The 21,533-nt window shown below is 50.2% G+C and overlaps 1 protein-coding gene across 1 annotated transcript in view; it reads left to right on the top strand.

Annotated features, from left to right (window-relative positions):
* Positions 1-621: 621 nt before the first annotated feature.
* CAPZB (capping actin protein of muscle Z-line subunit beta) overlaps positions 622-21,533 on the top strand; it is a 36,420-nt gene continuing 15,508 nt past the window's right edge. The window contains exons 1-3 of the mRNA XM_089667272.1: positions 622-744; positions 9,400-9,521; positions 12,662-12,775. Of these exons, the coding sequence (XP_089523398.1) occupies positions 688-744; positions 9,400-9,521; positions 12,662-12,775 (293 nt within the window). The 5' untranslated portion in view covers positions 622-687. The remainder of the gene's footprint in view (positions 745-9,399; positions 9,522-12,661; positions 12,776-21,533) is intronic.

The following is a 21,533-nucleotide window of genomic DNA, read 5'->3' as shown; positions in this document are numbered from 1 at the left end:
GATTGGCAGAGAGGGGTGGAGGACACTGAATGGAGGTCAGTGGAGGGATTGGCAGAAAGGGGTGGAGGCCACTTAATTTAGGCCAGTGGAGGGATTGGCAGAGAGTGATGGAGGCCAGTGGAGGGATTGGCAGAGAGGGGTGGAGGACACTGAATGGAGGTCAGTGGAGGGATTGGCAGAGAGGGATGGAGGACACTGAATGGAGGCCAGTGGAGGGATTGGCAGAGAGGGGTGGAGGACACTGAATGGAGGCCAGTGGAGGGATTGGCAGAGAGGGGTGGAGGACACTGAATGGAGGCCAGTGGAGGGATTGGCAGAGAGGAGTGGAGGACACTGAATGGAGGCCAGTGAAGGGATTGGCAGAGGGATGGAGGACACTGAATGAAGGCCAGTGAAGGGATTGGCAGAGAGGGGTGGAGGACACTGAATGGAGGCCAGTGGAGGGATTGGCAGAGGGATGGAGGCCAGTGGAGGGATTGGCAGAGAGGTAGCAGACACTGAATGGAGGCCAGTGGTAATGTTCGATACACAATATCGATGCTTTCAATGCCCTATCACATTCTCTCTTGTAGGAAGTCGGACGTACAATACGGCCACTGATGTACGTTGGCCCCTCTGATGAGATATGTGACGGTTCTGGATTTTGTCTTACAGAGTGACCAGCAGCTGGACTGTGCCTTGGATTTGATGAGGCGACTCCCTCCCCAACAGATCGAGAAGAACCTCAGCGACCTCATCGATCTGGTAAGAGACGTCATCGCGCACCTTTTATATACAGTCCTCTCCTCCTGCTGCCTCCCTAGCAGCGATGGGAATATGGGACGAAGAGGATGGTCCTCATAGGACCGGGGCCCCTGTTTTACTTGTAGATTTATCGAACAATTTCCATCCCGAAGCCTCAGCTACACGCCGCTGTTCATCCAGCCCAGGAGGACAGGAGGTTCGCTTCCGTTGGACGCACACAGGTGGTTTTATGTGCGGTTCCCTTGATTGGGAGACAAGGCGTCACGAGTTGTCCCAGTCTGGGAATCCTCATTAGCAGAACCTCCTGATCCCCAGCTGCTGTTCTCGGCCCCATTAATTAGATCACATTAGGGGCCCTGCCAGTCACATGTCTTGTGATCCACACAGGCGCTCGCCCTGCAAACCGACAGGAAAAACCAGGACGCTCCTCCTGGATCTTAAAGCAAACCTGTCATAAAGTTCGGTCTGGCGTGCCGATGTCTATAATGATCTCCTATCCTGTCAGGGGCCCCAGTACCCAGGGATCCTCTCGGGGGCCCCAGTACTTGGGGGGGGTCTTATGTGGGCAGTGCCGTTTGTCCCTCTCCTTCCCGGGGGGGGGGGGGGGGGGGGTAGAGCTGGACTTTACTAGGTGAAGTTGATATTGCGTACTACAGCTCTCTGGGATTTTTATGACTTTGTACCTACCTTATGCCCACCTACCTATGACTCTGTCTACCTATACCTGCCTCTCTAAAGCCCTAGCTACTTACCTACATTGCCTTTTCTGCCAAATTATACCTGCCCCTCTATGACCCTAGTTACCCACCTATACCTGCCCCTCTATGACCCTAGTTACCCACCTATACCTGCCCCTCTATGACCCTAGTTACCCACCTATACCTGCCCCTCTATGACCCTAGTTACCCACCCTATACCTGCCCCTCTATGACCCTAGTTACCCACCCTATACCTGCCCCTCTATGACCCTAGTTACCCACCTATACCTGCCCCTCTATGACCCTAGTTACCCACCTATACCTGCCCCTCTATGGTTCTGCCTAACAGTACTCGCCTCAACCTTTTGCAACCCTTTCTACCTATACCTGCCTCTCTACCACCCTCCAACTGCCGATACCTGCCTCTACAGCCCTGTCTACCTACCTGTACCCTCCTCATTACAGCCCTGTCTACCTCCCTGTACCCTCCTCATACAGCCCTGTCTACCTACCTGTACCCTCCTCATTACAACCCTGTCTACCTACCTGTACCCTCCTCATTACAACCCTGTCTACCTACCTGTACCCTCCTCATTACAGCCCTGTCTACCTGCTTGTCCCCTCCCTATTATTGCCCTGTCTACCTACCTGTACACTCATCATTACAACCCTGTATACCTACCTGTACACCCCTCATTACTGCCCTGTCTGCCTACCTGTACCCTTCTCATAACAGCCCTGTCTACCTACCTGTACCCTTCTTATTATTGCCTATGACCCAGTCTTCCTATCTATCCACCTATACCTGCCTCTCTGTGACCCTATCTATCCACCTATACCTGCCTCTCTATGACCCAGTCTTCCTATCTATCCACCTATACCTCCTCTCTATGATCCTATCTATCCACCTATACCTGCCTCTCTATGACCCAGTCTTCCTATCTATCCACCTATACCTGCCTCTCTATGACCCAGTCTTCCTATCTATCCACCTATACCTGCCTCTCTATGATCCTATCTATCTACCTATACCTGCCTCTCTATGATCCAGTCTTCCTATCTATCCCACCTATACCTGCCTCTCTATGATCCAGTCTTCCTATCTATCCACCTATACCTCCTCTCTATGATCCTATCTATCCACCTATACCTTCCTCTCTATGATCCAGTCTTCCTATATATCAGTCTATACCTGCCTGTATGACCCAGTCTTCCTATCTATACTTGTCTGTCTCCAGTCCTGTCTGCTGATATATACCTGCCTCTGTATAGTCTTGTCTACCTACCTGTACCTAGGTCTCCATCACCCAGCCAGCTTACCTAATTCCCTTACCTGCAGTCCTTTCACCTACCTGCTTGGCTCTGCATCCCCACAGATGCCCATAGAGGCGCCCATACTCTGACCTCTCTGTTACCAGTATTGCACAGCTGTCCTATAAACATGAGCGCCTGGCCCGATCTACTCTTGTGACCTCCATACTGTCCGCCTACGGATCTGCATTTTTCCGCGGTCATGTTGGCCCACCTGAACCAACATGGGAAGATGGCCGATCCCATCACACAATGGCCTCTGGTGTTCTCTTACTGCTGTGACTGCTCTTAAGCATGGTAGGAGGGGAGCGATAGAGAGGAATCAGAGGGCCGACACTGAAAAGTGATACACAGAGCCATGTTTTATCCTCCTCTCCACTTCCCACCTGTCAGCCCGTGACGGGCCGCCGCTTTCATTCCCCTCTTGGTCCGCAGCCCAGGCGGCCATCTCTGGAGGGATCTGGTTTCTGCCAGGACAAAGGCTTCAGTCTTGTAGGGCCGGCGTACAAGCAGTTAACTTTAATTAAGTCGGTTCAGATAGGAGGGCAGGAGGGGGGCGGCAGGTCCAGGTATGACAAGAGGAACCTTGTTCAGCCGACAAGTATCCGAATCTCATTAACTTCTTTCAATTTGTCTTCTCTTTGTGTGCGACCCGCTTGAATGTCCCCCGAAGACTTGACTTATGTTTCATTGTTCCCGTCTCTTCCAATTCGTGGCCACGGCAAGCTCCGTTCTTACTTCCCCATCCTGACAGCGCTGATAGCCGATCTGTCTACACGGTAATGTCTGATCCCTACATCTTCTGCAGCCCACCCAGGCATTCCAGCTCCGATTGTATCCACAAAACGACAGATGTGAGAGAGCCCGGTGTTCTTCACTACACACCTGTACTAAATGGCAACCTCCATTGTCTGGTCCTGTTCTGTCCGGGAGATGAATACCACATCTACAAGAACGACATAGCAGAGCTTGAAACCGTTCAGAGAGAGCTGCTTTAACCCCTCGCCTACTGGGCAATTATACCCCCTCCCTGCCTCCCGGGCGCTTCTACCCCCTTCCTGCCTACCAGGCGCTTCTACCCCCTTCCTGCCCACCGGGCGCTTCTACCCCCTTCCTGCCCACCGGGCGCTTCTACCCCCTTCCTGCCTACCGGGCGCTTCTACCCCCTCCCTGCCTACCGGGCGCTTCTACCACCTTCCTGCCCACCGGGCGCTTCTACCCCCTTCCTGCCCACCGGGCGCTTCTACCCCCTTCCTGCCCACCGGGCGCTTCTACCCCCTTCCTGCCCACCGGGCGCTTCTACCCCCTTCCTGCCTACCGGGCGCTTCTACCCCCTTCCTGCCTACCGGGCGCTTCTACCCCCTTCCTGCCTACCGGGCGCTTCTACCCCCTTCCTGCCTACCGGGCGCTTCTACCCCCTTCCTGCCTACCGGGCGCTTCTACCCCCTTCCTGCCTACCGGGCGCTTCTACCCCCTTCCTGCCTACCGGGCGCTTCTACCCCCTTCCTGCCTACCGGCCGCTTCTACCCCCTTCCTGCCTACCGGCCGCTTTTACCCCCTTCCTGCCTACCGGCCGCTTTTACCCCCTTCCTGCCTACCGGGCGCTTTTACCCCCCCTTCCTGCCTACCGGGCGTTTCTACCCCCCCCTTCCTGCCTACCGGGCGTTTCTCCCCCCCCTTCCTGCCTACCGGGCGTTTCTCCCCCCCCTTCCTGCCTACCGGGCGTTTCTCCCCCCCCTTCCTGCCTACCGGGCGTTTCTCCCCCCCCTTCCTGCCTACCGGGCGTTTCTCCCCCCCCTTCCTGCCTACCGGGCGTTTCCCCCCCCCCTTCCTGCCTACCGGGCGTTTCTCCCCCCCTTCCTGCCTACCGGGCGTTTCTCCCCCCCCTTCCTGCCTACCGGGCGTTTCTCCCCCCCCTTCCTGCCTACCGGGCGTTTCTACCCCCCCTTCCTGCCCACCGGGCTTTTTCCCCCCCCTTCCTGCCCACCGGGTGCTTCTACCCCCCCTTCCTGCCCACCGAGCGCTTCTACCCCCCCTTCTTGTGCGCAGTGCTGGATCAAGATGGGGGCTCCGGTAAGGGGGGGGGGCGGGGCTGGGGGAGAAGCTGCACACAGGTTTTTTTTTTTTCTACTGCATGAAGGTGAAAACCTTCAGCATTTACGACCACTTTAAGACCATTGGAAAGTGGTTTTGCACTTACATACTTGCATTATAAACACCCAACAGAAGGTGAAAACGGGAACGCCGGTTTGCTTTCCAAAAAGAAGTAACTCCACCATAAGCCCCCCCCCTATGTGTTTCGTCATCAAAGTGCAACCTCATCAGGGGCCAATGGCTTCCTCTGCTGTCTCTGAGCCTATGAGGAGGGAGAGAGCCCCTTCGCAGTGCTGGATCAAGATCGGGTTCAGGTAAGTATGGGGGGGTGTTGAAGGGGGGGGGGGGTCGGTGATGCCGGCCTTCACAACCCCTTTAACCCAGAACTCCGGTATCCACATCAGGTCAGTTTTGGGTGTTCTTTGCTGAGTTTTCATTACCAGAGCTGCATGGAGTTTTGCTAGAAACAAAATCACAATTCCATCTTGATTGTTCTTGCAGCGGGCGAAGGGTTAAGTGCGGCCCCCTCCTCTTCCCCACGCTGTGCTAATTAGTCCTCTGCCCCGGACCTACACAGGGAAGAGGAATGTGCGCCCAGCGCTGGCTCCAGTTAAACGCTCTGCATTCCTCTTTTATTTGGGAGCCGGAGGAAGTCGGCGGAGGACGCCTTTGATGTCTGTTTTGTTAGCTGCACCAGACCTGCCAGTCCTCCCGCTCCTCTTCTCTGCCTTCTAACTGGCCACAAGAATAAAATCACCACGTTTTATTCCTTTGGCAGGTTTTCTTTAATTGGTTCCTGGTGGAGATTCACTTTTTTGTTCTCGTCTTTGCCGTCACACGACTGTTTACTGTTGTGTTGGTGTGGATCGACGTCGGCCCCGCATCGGCATTGCCGCAGATGGCTTGATGGGCGCTTCACACTGAGGCCGGTGCAGTCTAGATATCCGGCCGCGTGTAAGGAGAAAATTTGTGTATAGAGCAGGGGCGGACTGACCATTTGGAAACTTGGGCACTGCCCGAGGGCCCGGGGTCAGTAGGGGGCCCCATGAGATGCCCCTGGCACCTTTTTCATAGGCTTTTTTGAGTTTGGGCAAGGACACAGGGGCCCTATGATACCCTATTGCCCGGGGGCCCCATGAGTTGTCAGTCCGCCCCTGGTATAGATTGTTCTGTAGTTGAACTGCGAAATGTACAGCAGACTTTGCATGACAAATCAAGGACTTCTTACATCGGTCAGCCATAACATTCTGACCACTGACGGGTAAAGTGAAGAACGTGGATCTGGTTACTATGACATCTGAAAGTGGGTGGGATCTATTGGGCAGCAATGAACCTGTTGTCTCTGAGGTTGTTGTGATGAAAGCGGAAAAATTGGAGAAGTATAAGGATTTGAAGGACTTTGATGAGGACCAAATTGTTATGTCTAGACGACTGGGTCAGAGCAACTCCGAAACTACAGCTCTTCTAGAATGTTCCCGGTCTGCAGTGGTCAGGACCGAACAAAAGTGGTCCAAGGAAGGAGACCCAGCGACAGGTTCATGGGCGGCCAAGGCCCATTGATGGAGGTGGGGAGGAAAGGCTCATTGATGGAGGTGGGGAGGGAAGGCTCATTGATGGAGGTGGGGAGGGAAGGCTCATTGATGGAGGTGGGGAGGGAGGGAAGGCTCGTTGATGGAGGTGGGGAGGGAGGGAAGGCTCGTTGATGGAGGTGGAAGGGAGGGAAGGCCCGTTGATGGAGGTGGAAGGGAGGGAAGGCCCGTTGATGGAGGTGGAAGGGAGGGAAGGCCCGTTGATGGAGGTGGAAGGGAGGGAAGGCCCATTGATGGATGTGGGAAGGGAGGGAAGGCTCATTGATGGATGTGGGAAGGGAGGGAAGGCTCATTGATGGATGTGGGAAGGGAGGGAAGGCTCCTTGATGGAGGTGGGAAGGGAGGGAAGGCTCCTTGATGGAGGTGGGAAGGCAGGGAAGGCTCATTGATGGTAGGGAGGGAGGGAGGGAAGGCTCATTGATGGAGGTGGGGAGGGAAGGCTCATTGATGGAGGTGGGAAGGGAGGGAAGGCCCGTTGATGGAGGTGGGGAGGGAGGGAAGGCTTGTTGATGGAGGTGGGGAGGGAAGGAGGGAAGGCTCATTGATGGAGGGAGGGAGGGAGGGAAGGCTCGTTGATGGAGGTGGAAGGGAGGGAAGGCCCGTTGATGGAGGTGGAAGGGAGGGAAGGCCCGTTGATGGAGGTGGAAGGGAGGGAAGGCCCGTTGATGGAGGTGGAAGGGAGGGAAGGCCCGTTGATTGAGGTGGGGAGGGAAGGCTCATTGATGGAGGTGGGGAGGGAAGGCTCGTTGATGGAGGTGGGGAGGGAGGGAAGGCTCATTGATGGAGGTGGGGAGGGAGGGAAGGCTCATTGATGGAGGTGGGAAGGGAGGGAAGGCTCCTTGATGGAGGTGGGAAGGGAGGGAAGGCTCCTTGATGGAGGTGGGAAGGGAGGGAAGGCTCCTTGATGGAGGTGGGGAGGGAGGGAAGGCTCCTTGATGGAGGTGGGGAGGGAGGGAAGGCTCATTGATGGAGGTGGGGAGGGAGGGAAGGCTCATTGATGGAGGTGGGGAGGGAGGGAAGGCTCATTGATGGAGGTGGAAGGGAGGGAAGGCTCATTGATTGAGGTGGGGAGGGAGGGAAGGCTCATTGATGGAGGTGGGAAGGGAGGGAAGGCCCATTGATGGAGGCGGAAGGGAGGGAAGGCCCATTGATGGAGGCGGAAGGGAGGGAAGGCCCATTGATGGAGGCGGAAGGGAGGGAAGGCCCATTGATGGAGGAGGAAGGGAGGGAAGGCCCATTGATGGAGGCGGAAGGGAGGGAAGGCCCATTGATGGAGGCGGAAGGGAGGGAAGGCCCATTGATGGAGGCGGAAGGGAGGGAAGGCCCATTGATGGAGGCGGAAGGGAGGGAAGGCCCATTGATGGAGGCGGGGAGGGAGGGAAGGCCCATTGATGGAGGTGGGGAGGGAAGGCTGGTCTGTGTCGTCTGGTCCAATAGAAGAGCTACTGGAGCTCATTTTGCTGAAATAGTGAGTGCCGGTTCTGATAGGAAGGTGTCGGAACACACAGAGCATCGCAGTTTGTTGTGTAGCTGCAGAGCGGTCAGGGTGTCCATGCTGACCTGTGACCACAGCCATAAGTGCCTACAATGGGCACGTGAACATCAGAACTGGATCAATGGAAGAAGGTGGCCCGGTCTGATGAATTAAAGAATGGTTTGAGGAACACAACAATGGGTTTGAGTTCTTAACTTGGCCTCTAAATTCTTCAGATCTCAAGCCAATTGAGCATTTGCGGAATGTTCTGGAAAACAAGGCCAATTCATGGGGGCCCCACCTCCCAACTTACAGGACATAAAAGATCTACTGATGGCTTGCTGCCAGATACCACAGCATACCATCAGAGGTCTACTGGAGTCCATGCCTCAGCGGGTTATGGTGGGTGGTCATAATGTAATGGCTGATTGGTGTACTAGGCAGCTCCAAACCTCAGATTATAAAATGTGAGAACCAAAAGAAAAAAAGAATCATAAATAAAAGTACCAAACACCTTAGAACCTGACCTTGCAGGGCCTTCTCCTGGGTCCTGGTAAAATCAAGGCACTCAAATCTCACAAGAACAGGTTAGAAAGGCCCATGGGGGCATTTACACTGGGTAATGCCTGCCTTCCCTCCTCTAGTGCGTTTTCCTGTTTTTGTTTTTTTGTTTTTATTTTTTTTTTTTGCTGCCTAGGCCTGAGCAGTGAATCCTGGGAGTCAAGGGAGAAGGTCACATGCTCCTCCATGCCAGGAGGTACTGGGTGTTTCTGAGGGATCCGACAAATGGATGGTCCATCAGTGGAGATGGGCAAACTTAAAGTGGTTGTAAACCTTTCCATACGCCCATTGAAGTGACCGGCCTCAGGTGATACACAGAGATGAAACAAATCCACCTGCCGAAGTTGTACCTGTTTATCTGTAGCCCTCTCTTCTCTACAGCCGTTCAAAGAGCTGAAGTTATAAAGCTTGTCTGAGAGTTCAGAACAAAAAGGGTGTGGAGAGCTGTAGTTACACACTGCAGAGTTGATTGGAGGGAAGGGACCCCCCCCCCCCTTCACAAAGCTGAGGCTGTCAATCACAGGCTGTGCCCTCCCCTGTCACCATTTATCTCTTGGTGTCATGAGAACTTGTCAGAAGGGGTTCATGCTGATAGCAGACAGGAATGACATTTGGTGCTCTGGATTGAGACCAGTACACTGAGACAGAGTATGTTTTATACTGGACTTCTTCTAAAGGAGACGCGTTCCGCTGACGGGGAGATGTGAAATCTCTTTATTGCCGGTTTGCATCTCAGTCTTACTTGAACCTCTTTGACATCTGCAGTCCTGAGGCTTGGTGACCCCAACATAGAAGATAATGAACAATGCAAGGGGCGCCATGTTCCACCCTCGGTCTAAGTTACCAAAGTGGCCGGAAGAATGTTGGCCCAGTGCATTGTGGGAGAGGAAAGGAGTGTTGTGACAATGAGGTCTCCTCTCTTCTCCAGGTACCCAATCTGTGTGAAGACCTCCTGTCCTCCGTGGATCAGCCGCTAAAGATTGCTCGGGACAAGGTGGTGGGGAAGGACTACTTACTGTGCGACTACAACAGAGATGGCGATTCCTACAGGTAACCTGTCTGTATTGTATGTATGATATACTGTGTAATAGGAGGGGGTGATGTCACTCTGTATAATATATCTTATATCCGGAGGGCGGTGATGTCACTCCTGTATATTATATCTTATATCTGGAGGGCGGTGATGTCACTCTGTATAATATATCTTATATCTGGAGGGCGGTGATGTCACTCTGTATAATATATCTTATATCCGGAGGGCGGTGATGTCACTCTGTATAATATATCTTATATCTGGAGGGCGGTGATGTCACTCTGTATAATATATCTTATATCTGGAGGGCGGTGATGTCACTCTGTATATTATATCTTATATCCGGAGGGCGGTGATGTCACTCTGTATAATATATCTTATATCTGGAGGGCGGTGATGTCACTCTGTATAATATATCTTATATCCGGAGGGCGGTGATGTCACTCTGTATAATATATCTTATATCCGGAGGGCGGTGATGTCACTCTGTATAATATATCTTATATCCGGAGGGCGGTGATGTCACTCTGTATAATATATCTTATATCTGGAGGGCGGTGATGTCACTCTGTATAATATATCTTATATCCGGAGAGCGGTGATGTCACTCTGTATAATATATCTTATATCTGGAGGGCGGTGATGTCACTCTGTATAATATATCTTATATCTGGAGAGCGGTGATGTCACTCTGTATAATATATCTTATATCCGGAGAGCGGTGATGTCACTCCTGTATATTATATCTTATATCCGGAGGGCGGTGATGTCACTCTGTATAATATATCTTATATCCGGAGGGCGGTGATGTCACTCTGTATAATATATCTTATATCTGGAGGGCGGTGATGTCACTCTGTATAATATATCTTATATCTGGAGGGCGGTGATGTCACTCTGTATAATATATCTTATATCCGGAGGGCGGTGATGTCACTCTGTATAATATATCTTATATCTGGAGGGCGGTGATGTCACTCTGTATAATATATCTTATATCCGGAGGGCGGTGATGTCACTCCTGTATAATATATCTTATATCTGGAGGGCGGTGATGTCACTCTGTATAATATATCTTATATCCGGAGGGCGGTGATGTCACTCTGTATAATATATCTTATATCTGGAGGGCGGTGATGTCACTCTGTATAATATATCTTATATCTGGAGGGCGGTGATGTCACTCTGTATAATATATCTTATATCTGGAGGGCGGTGATGTCACTCTGTATAATATATCTTATATCTGGAGGGCGGTGATGTCACTCTGTATAATATATCTTATATCCGGAGGGCGGTGATGTCACTCCTGTATAATATATCTTATATCTGGAGGGCGGTGATGTCACTCTGTATAATATATCTTATATCCGGAGGGCGGTGATGTCACTCTGTATAATATATCTTATATCTGGAGGGCGGTGATGTCACTCTGTATAATATATCTTATATCTGGAGGGCGGTGATGTCACTCTGTATAATATATCTTATATCTGGAGGGCGGTGATGTCACTCCTGTATAATATATCTTATATCCGGAGAGCGGTGATGTCACTCTGTATATTATATCTTATATCTGGAGGGCGGTGATGTCACTCTGTATAATATATCTTATATCTGGAGGGCGGTGATGTCACTCTGTATATTATATCTTATATCTGGAGGGCGGTGATGTCACTCTGTATAATATATCTTATATCTGGAGGGCGGTGATGTCACTCTGTATAATATATCTTATATCCGGAGGGCGGTGATGTCACTCCTGTATAATATATCTTATATCTGGAGGGCGGTGATGTCACTCTGTATAATATATCTTATATCCGGAGGGCGGTGATGTCACTCTGTATAATATATCTTATATCTGGAGGGCGGTGATGTCACTCTGTATAATATATCTTATATCCGGAGGGCGGTGATGTCACTCTGTATAATATATCTTATATCTGGAGGGCGGTGATGTCACTCCTGTATAATATATCTTATATCTGGAGGGCGGTGATGTCACTCTGTATAATATATCTTATATCTGGAGGGCGGTGATGTCACTCTGTATATTATATCTTATATCTGGAGGGCGGTGATGTCACTCTGTATAATATATCTTATATCCGGAGAGCGGTGATGTCACTCCTGTATAATATATCTTATATCTGGAGGGCGGTGATGTCACTCTGTATAATATATCTTATATCTGGAGGGCGGTGATGTCACTCTGTATATTATATCTTATATCTGGAGGGCGGTGATGTCACTCCTGTATATTATATCTTATATCTGGAGGGCGGTGATGTCACTCTGTATAATATATCTTATATCTGGAGGGCGGTGATGTCACTCTGTATAATATATCTTATATCTGGAGGGCGGTGATGTCACTCTGTATAATATATCTTATATCTGGAGGGCGGTGATGTCACTCTGTATAATATATCTTATATCTGGAGGGCGGTGATGTCACTCTGTATAATATATCTTATATCTGGAGGGCGGTGATGTCACTCTGTATAATATATCTTGTATCCGGAGAGCGGTGATGTCACTCCTGTATATTATATCTTATATCTGGAGAGCGGTGATGTCACTCCTGTATATTATATCTTATATCTGGAGGGCGGTGATGTCACTCCTGTATAATATATCTTATATCCGGAGGGCGGTGATGTCACTCCTGTATATTATATCTTGTATCCGGAGAGCAGCATCCTCGATCTAGTATACATTATATATCTGAAGATGACTTAGTCTTTCCTGTACACTAGAACCTGATCTGGGACTGCCAGCCGGCGGCCGGTCCTCAGGAAGTCCCATCGGTGCGGTTGCTATGGGTTGCAGGTTCTGTTTGTTCTGCTGGCACCACACATTAGAATCAGGCAGTAAAAATCCAATCCCTTCATTGTGAGCTCATAACTCCCCCACATCCCATCATCCCGCTATGTAATGTGCGGACGTCTCTCTTCCTGGCTCCGAGCCGCGGAGACAAAGCAGATCCCCGGGGAGATCACAATCATCTCCTGAACATCTTCCAAACATCAAAGAGAGACCCAAAAAACACATCCCCTAAAACCCGGCAGGAAACCCGACCTGCTGCGACCTGACATTTTCATCACCTCGAATGATCTCTAACTGCATTCCTCCTCCTCTTCCATCCTGCCAGGTCACCGTGGAGCAATAAGTACGACCCGCCCTTGGAAGATGGAGCCATGCCGTCCGCTCGTCTACGCAAGCTGGAGATCGAGGCCAACAATGCCTTCGACCAGTACCGGGACCTGTACGTTCTCCAGATCTGCATCCCTCCTCTTGTCCTCTTTCACGTTTGTTACTCTTTCCTCTTCTTTTTCATTTTCTCTCTCTTTACTTTTTTTCTCCTTTTTTTCTTTTATCCCCCCCACCTCTGTCTAGGACAGGAGATGTATCAGGAAGTGGGGGGGGGGGGGGGGTCTCCTGGAACAGCTGCATGGTCTGTGTTTTATAAAAGCGGGAGCTTGGTGTGTGGGATGGGGATGATTAAATCCAGACTCCTTTGTTTTGGGCCCCGGCACTAGGGCAACCTAGAACGAAAATCCCAACACGCAGCACAGGCCGAGTGATGTCATTATGAGGTCATCGTTGTCACTGAGGAGTGCCGCCACTGCGTCACGCACGGTCTATGGCCGCACACCTCTTACTGGTGACCCTATTCCCCCCCAGTTCTTGGTTCGTAAGGCAGAGCAGTGTTGGTTGGGCCCCCAGGAGCCAGACCCTGTTATGTAGCAAGCTACATGACTTGATGGCAATTTCCATACAGGCTGGGATCTGAGAATGAGGAACACATCCCAGCCATATATATCTTCTGTCTGATAGTGATGTAGTAACAAAGTGTGTGTGTGTATATATATATATATATATATACACTCTCATTGATCTCCAAACAGATTACGGCCCTTTGTTTGCCTTTATCTGGCCCTTGGCACTACTACTCCCACTGACACCAATGATGGGGCACTATTCCTCCCACTGACACCAATCATGGGGCATTATTCCTCCCACTGACACCAATGATGGGGCACTATTCCTCCCACTGGTACGAGGCACTATTTCTCAAAATTAATCCAGCAATTTGGCACTCTTCTTCCCACAGACGCCAAAGATGGGGCACTATTCCTCCCATTGACACTAATGATGGGGCACTATTCCTCCCATTGACACTAATGATGGGGCACTATTCCTCCCACTGACACCAATGATGGGACATTATTCCTCCCACTGACACCAATGATGGGGCACTATTCCTCCCACTGATACCAATGATGGGACACTATTCCTCCCACTGACACCAATGATGGGACACTATTTTTACCACTGATACCAATGATGGGACACTATTCCTCCCACTGACACCAATGATGGGGCACTATTCCTCCCACTGATACTAATGATGGAGCTCTATTCCTCCCACTGATACCAATGATGGGGCATTATTCCTCCCACTGACACCAATCATGGGGCATTATTCCTCCCACTGACACCAATGATGGGGCACTATTCCTCCCACTGGTACGAGGCACTATTTCTCAAAATTAATCCAGCAATTTGGCACTCTTCTTCCCACAGACGCCAAAGATGGGGCACTATTCCTCCCATTGACACTAATGATGGGGCACTATTCCTCCCATTGACACGAATGATGGGGCACTATTCCTCCCACTGACACCAATGATGGGACATTATTCCTCCCACTGACACCAATGATGGGGCACTATTCCTCCCACTGATACCAATGATGGGACACTATTCCTCCCACTGACACCAATGATGGGACACTATTTTTACCACTGATACCAATGATGGGACACTATTCCTCCCACTGATACCAATGATGGGGCACTATTCCTCCCACTGATACTAATGATGGAGCTCTATTCCTCCCACTGATACCAATGATGGGACACTATTCCTCCCACTGATACCAATGATGGGGCACTATTCCTCCCACTGACACCAACGATGGGGCACTATTCCTCCCACTGATACCAACGATGGGGCACTATTCCTCCCACTGACACCAGTGATGGGGCACTATTCCTCCCACTGACACCAGTGATGGGGCACTATTCCTACCACTGAGACCAATGATGGGACACTATTCCTCCCACTGACACCAATCTTGGGGCGCTATTCCTCCCACTGGTAAGAGGCACTATTTCTCAAAATGAATCCAGCAATTTGGCACTATTCCTCCCACTGATGCCAATGATGGGGCACTATTCCTCCCACTGACACCAATGATGGGGTACTATTCCTCCCACCGACACCAATGATGGGGCACTATTCCTCCCACTGACACCAATGACGGGGCACTATTCCTCCCACTGACACCAATGATGGGGCACTATTCCTCCCACTGATACCAATGATGGGGCACTATTCCTACCACTGAGACCAATGATGGGGCACTATTCCTACCACTGAGACCAATGATGGGGCACTATTCCTCCCATGGATACCAATGATGGGACACTATTCCTCCCACTGACACCAATGATGGGGCACTATTCCTCCCACTGATACCAATGATGGGGCACTATTCCTCCCACTGACACCAATGATGGGGCACTATTCCTCCCACTGACACCAATGATGGGGCACTATTCCTCCCACTGACACCAATGATGGGACACTATTCCTCCCACTGACACCAATGATGGGGCACTATTCCTCCCAATGACTCCATTGATGGGGCACTATTCCTCCCAATGACTCCATTGATGGGGCAGCCTAACCCCCCTAAAGTCTGAAAAAACTGGTCCTTTGTTTGGAAAGGTTGGAGACCCCTGATATACATCAATATCTGTTTGTCTATATATACGTGTGTATATATGTATGTGTGTGTGTGTGTATATAATATATATATATATACACACACACACATTTTTAGCTTGCTGTTAGCTTTTTAGAAAGAATTTGGAATTGCTCATTGGGCTCATGCACAAGGGCGTCCTATTCAGAAGAGCCTTCCAATTGGTGTGACTGTATAGAGGGGAGATGAGTGCTGCACATCTCAGGTCTGGTGCTTTCTATACACGTGCAGAGTCCCCTGTGCCCAGGCTGCAGACAGTACAGAGGATGGGCTCGGTGTGAGCTGAGGACAGCTCATCCTCTACTCCTCTTACAACCTTGTAATGTGCAGATGTTTGCTGGGCCGCCTGCAGCGGGTGTGGGCTCGCCTCCACTGGCTCAGTGACACCGCACCTGTGTGCCGCCTGCGCAGAACCCGATACCTCCTTCCTCTCTCCAGTACCTGTTAGCAGGGGCCCGGTGCCATCTTACGCTGTGCCAACTATTCTGCAGTCGCTGTCTTCATGGAAGTTGCCAGGAACTGCTGACATTTTGGAGGATCGGTTACTTTTCTGTTTCGGCACTACAAATCACAGCACAGCTATTTCTTTACTCATTTCCACCTCCTCCGCTGCCTCTGCAGCTCAGGTCCCAGGAACAGCAAAGGCAAGAAACTCGCCATGGTCAGATCTATGTGATTTCCACAATACGTAGCTGCCTGTGACTTGTCCCCAGAGGTCAGGCTTCCATAGACCTGAGAGAATTGATCTGGTGTCTGTAGGTGATCCCAGATGCCATTGTCTGCTGTTGGGGAAATGAGTGATCAGGTCTGATCTCTCCACTTCCAGCTTCAGCTCTTCTCCCAGCGTACAAAACAAACATTCTACAGGTAAGAAAGGCCCTCAAGTCCAAATGCAGGCCCGGAGCAGGTTCCCCTTCAGTCTCGTTGAACCGGGGATATAGACAACCGCCACGGGGAACCTCAACACCACATCGACCTTGTTGCCCACTTCAGATCGATAAAAAAGATACTAAAACAATAGAAGGTGGCGGCTCACTGACCTAGTGAATTATCATAAGAACCTTTACTGATAAAACCAAATTCCAATGTACTCAAAAAAGTACACGATTGAGAAAATATATCATAATCCAGTCCCGATTCTGGAACAGTGTCTGGAGTAGCTTACACATTTCGAGGGTGATCCCCTCTTCTTCAGAACTCTGATGAAGAGGGCATCGCCCTTGAAACCCGTAAGATACGCCCCTGTGGATGGACACGATTCCAGTATTGGGACTGGATTATGATATATGTACTCTATCGTGTACTTTTGTGAGTACATTGGAGTTTGGTTTTATCAATGGAGTATATATAATCCAGTCCCAATACTGGAATCGTGTCCATCCACATGGGTGTATTTTTCGGGTTTCAAGGGCGATGCTCTCTTCATCGGAGCTCTGAAGAAGAGGGGATCGCCCTCGAAATGTGTAAGCTACTCCAGACACTGTTCCAGAATTGGGACTGGATTATGATATATGTACTCTAGTGATAAAACCAAATTCCAATGTACTCAAAAAAGTACACGATTGAGAAAATATATGATAATCCAGTCCCGATTCTGGAACAGTGACTGGAGTAGCTTACACATTTCGAGGACGATCCCCTCTTCTTCAGAGCTCCGATGAAGAGGGCATCGCCCTTGAAAACCGTAAGATACACCCATGTGGATGGAAACAATTCCAGTATTGGGACTGGATTATATATACTCCATTGATAAAACCAAATTCCAATGTACTCACAAAAGTACACGATAGAGTACATATATCATAATCCATTCCCAATACTGGAATCGTTTCCATCCACATGGGCGTATCTTACGGGTTTCAAGGGCGATGCCCTCTTCATCGGAGCTCTGAAGAAGATGGGATCACCCTTGAAATGTGTAAGCTACTCCAGACACTGTTCCAGAATCGGGACTGGATTATGATATATTTTCTCAATCGTGTACTTTTTTGATTACATTGGAATTTGGTTTTATCAATAGAGTACACATATCATAATCCAGTCCCGATTCTGGAACAGTGTCTGGAGTAGCTTACACATTTCGAGGGTGATCCCCTCTTCTTCAGAGCTCTGATGAAGAGGGCATCGCCCTTGAAACCCATAAGATACACCCATGTGGATGGACACGATTCCAGTATTGGGACTGGATTATGATATATGTACTCCATTGATAAAAAAACAAATTCCAATGTACTCACAAAAGTACACGATAAAGTACATATATCATAATCCAGTCCCAATACTGGAATCGTGTCCATCCACATGGGCGTATCTTACGGGTTTGAAGGGCGATGCTCTCTTCATCGGAGCTCTGAAGAAGAGGGGATCGCCATTGAAATGTGTAAGCTACTCCAGACACTGTTCCAGAATTGGGACTGGATCATGATATATGTACTCTTTTGAGTACATTGGAATTTGGTTTTATCAATAAAGTACACGATTGAGAAAATATATCAGAATTTAGTCCCGATTCTGGAACAGTGTCTGGAGTAGCTTACACATTTCGAGGGCGATCCCCTCTTCTTCAGAGCTCCGATGAAGAGGGCATCGCCCTTGAAACCCGAAAGATACGCCCATGTGGATGGACACGATTCCAGTATTGGGACTGGATTATGATATATGTACTCCATTGATAAAACCAAATTCCAATGTACTCACAAAAGTACACGATAAAGTACATACATCATAATCCAGTCCCAATACTGGAATCGTTTCCATCCACATGGGCGTATCTTACGGTTTCAAGGGCGATGCTCTCTTCATCGAAGCTCTGAAGAAGAGGGGATCGCCCTCGAAATGTGTAAGCTACTCCAGACACTGTTCCAGAATCGGGACTGGATTATGATATATGTACTCTATCAGGGGCGGACTGACGGATCATGGGGCCCGTGTCCATGCCCACACTCAAAACACACCCAAAAAAGCCTATAAAAAGGTACCAGGAGCATTTCATGGGGCCACCTACTGACCCTGGGCCCTCGGGCAGTGCCCGAGTTCTCGAATGGTCAGTCCGCCCCTGTACTCTATCGTGTACTTTTGTGAGTACATTGGAATTTGGTTTTATCAAGAAAGGGTCTTGTGATAATGCATGAGGCAGGTGCGCTACTTTTTTTTTTTTTTTTTTTCTCTCTTCCTTCTCCTAGCATACCTGTTGTTGTGTTTTTTTTTTTTTTTTTGTTATTTTAGCTGCATGTTGCTTTGCGCACACTAGTTGCAATGAAAAAGTGAGCATAAAAAAAATGTGAACAGGGGCTTCCTCCCGAGAGAACGGAGCCTAGAGCCCTGATCCCCTGGGGCGCAAGAATCCCAATGGGGACTGGGATACTCATGGTCCACCCGGCTGAAATCAGGCATACCCATTCTTTAGGGGACCTGCTGAAGCGTAGTCCACACAAGTACGTTGCTGAAGGGAGACCCCATGGGAGGGGGAGAACCTGTCCATAAGGCCACGTGCTCCCCCACCCCAAGACTTTCAGGGCAAGTCCAAAGACCTGCACCTACTAGTCGTGAGTGAGCAAAGTGTGTAGTGCTGTGCAAAAACTAACAAGTGTTTTAGGGGTGTCAAGACAGAGGCTGGCCTTCCAGTCGAAAAACGATATATTCCAGTCCCAAGCCCAAAGGCTCATCCCATGAAGCTGATGTGAAAAAATATCATACCTGTAGCCTGGTCTGTTGTGGCAGCATTGAACTGACAAGTAGAAAGTGGTTGTAAAGGCTGCAGGTTTTTTTTTTTTTTTTTTACCTTCATGTATTCTATGTATGAAGGTGTAAAATCTTCTTTGATCAGCTCCCCCAAATACTAACCTGAGCCCAATCTCAATCCAGCAATATGCAGAAGAGCAGCATCTTTCTCTGCTCTCTCTCTCATTGGCTGAGAGACAGCAGCTGGAGACATTGGCTCCCACTTCTGTCAATCACAGCCAGGGAGAAAGGGGCAGGGCTTGGGAGCAAGTAGGCGCAAGTGCCCTCATAGCAAGCGGCTTGCTAGAGGGCACTCGGGGTCAATCTTCTGTGAGCAGCTCCCCCAAATACTAACCTGAGCCCAATCTCAATCCAGCAATATGCAGAAGAGCAGCATCTTTCTCAGCTCTCTCCCTCCTCATTGGCTCAGAGACATTGGCTCCCACTTCTGTCAATCACAGCCAGGGAGAAAGGGGCAGGGCTTGGGAGCAAGCATGCGCTAGTGCCCTCATAGCAAGCGGCTTGCTAGAGGGCACTCGGGGTCAATCTTCTGTGAGCAGCTCCCCCAAATACTAACCTGAGCCCAATCTCAATCCAGCAATATGCAGAAGAGCAGCATCTTTCTCTGCTCTCTCCCTCCTCAGTGGCTGAGAGACAGCAGCTGGAGACATCGGCTCCCGCTTCTGTCAGTCACAGCCAGGGAGAAGGGGGCAGGGCTTGGGAGCAAGCAGGCGCGAGTGCCCCCATAGCAAGCAGCTTGCTGGAGGGCACTCAGCAAGAGGGAGGAGCCAGGAGCACCAACGGGGGACCCCAGAAGCTCTGGGCCACTCTGTGCAAAACCATTACACAAAGCAGATATGACGTGTTTGTTTTTTTTTTTTGTAAATTACCTTTCAGTATCACTTACAGCCGGGGTTCACACTGATGCGGTGTGGAATTCGCAGCGTTTTCAGTGCCAATTCCGCAGCACATCAGAATCGCACCCCGTTCATGCGAACCGCTGCGGGTGTGTATGTTAACGCCCCGAAATCAGTCCGCAAAACGCGGTGCGATGTGCAGAATCGGATCGCATGGGGGTGAATATCGATGTGATCCGATTCTAGTGCGGACCCAAAAAAGGGTCCTGTACGTTTTGGGTGCGGTGCGACTAGAGCTATGCAAAATGTACGGCTCCGATCGCACCGCACGCAAATCGCATGTGATTTGCAGAGGAATGCGGTGCGGTTCCCGGACGAATCACATGCGTTCTAACGCACCGCATATATGTGAACCCGGACTCAATCAATGAACAAAAATCAAACACGGATGTGAAAGTCCAGGGCCAGTCAGTGAGTCCCCGTAAGATGCAACCCTGGCAGCTCATTTCTTGGACTGGGTGTTCCTTCTACTCCTCAAGGCTGAGCAGAGTGGCAGGGAATTGAACAGAATCAGGGGCGGACTGACAACTCATGGGGCCCCCGGGCAATAGGGGATCATGGGGCCCCTGTGTCCTTGCCCAAACTCAAAAAAGCCTATGAAAAAGGTACCAGGGGCATCTCATGGGGCCCCCTACTGACCCCGGGCCCTCGGGCAGTGCCCGAGTTTCCAAATGGTCAGTCCGCCCCTGAACGGGAGGTAAGTATATTTACCTGGGGAAGGGGGTGGGGTGGGGGGTGTCTGCATCAAAGCCGACCTGTTTCCTCGCCCTCTATGTACAAAGCACACCTTCACTTTAAGGAGCACTCCGCAGTTCACACTGCACCCTGAGAGCAGTTGCATCCTTTGGCACATTTCAGGCGCCCTCTGAAGTCTGCGGTCAGCCCAAATGAACTGAGCCCAGAACTAACTGACTGACTTCATCATAAACCGGCCCTGTTTATTTGTCATGGTGATGGAATGTTTCCTCTGCCGCCGGTCGCATCTGAAGTGTGATTTTTATACTCTTCCCGGCGTTAGTCATAATTCTATTTACAGAATCCTTTACAGACACTTCAAAGCGGCCGAATGACGTCTCCGCAAAACGGAAAGGTCACTGAAAGCACTGAGGTTTCGGAGGCATTTTGGGGTCTACTCAGATTTTTCTGCTGGGCCCTTTGTGAGGGCAGAGATGTGGGGTACGGTAAATCACTTCTGGCTAAGATCAAGTGTGGAATCTGTTCTTATCAGCGTCCAGTAGGGGCGCTCCACCGTCCTTGTGGCTGCTCCGGTCCTGTCGTGATCCCGCTCCCCTGAGACAGCCAGCACAGCTGCAGGGGAGCGGAGGGAGCACTGATAATGTATGGGGGCATTGAAGCCTATGGGTGACGTCATTGCGGAGTGGCGGATTGATGGAGTGCTCTCTCCCCACCACTGCTGGCTGACATAGGGGATCATGTGACTAGACTGGAGCGGGCTGAAAGGAGGTAATTATATATATACAGTATCTCCCAGAAGTGAGCCCCTCCCCCTCACATTTGTGTCAATCTTTTATTCTCTCTTTCCATGTGACAAC

This window comes from Staurois parvus, unplaced genomic scaffold (assembly GCF_062004578.1).
Source record: "Staurois parvus isolate SC_StPar_1 unplaced genomic scaffold, SC_StPar_1.0 ptg003143l, whole genome shotgun sequence".
NCBI classification, from domain to species: Eukaryota; Metazoa; Chordata; class Amphibia; order Anura; family Ranidae; genus Staurois; species Staurois parvus.
The sequence above is the reverse complement of the archived record's forward strand: the minus strand, read 5'-3'. Positions and strand labels throughout refer to the sequence as shown.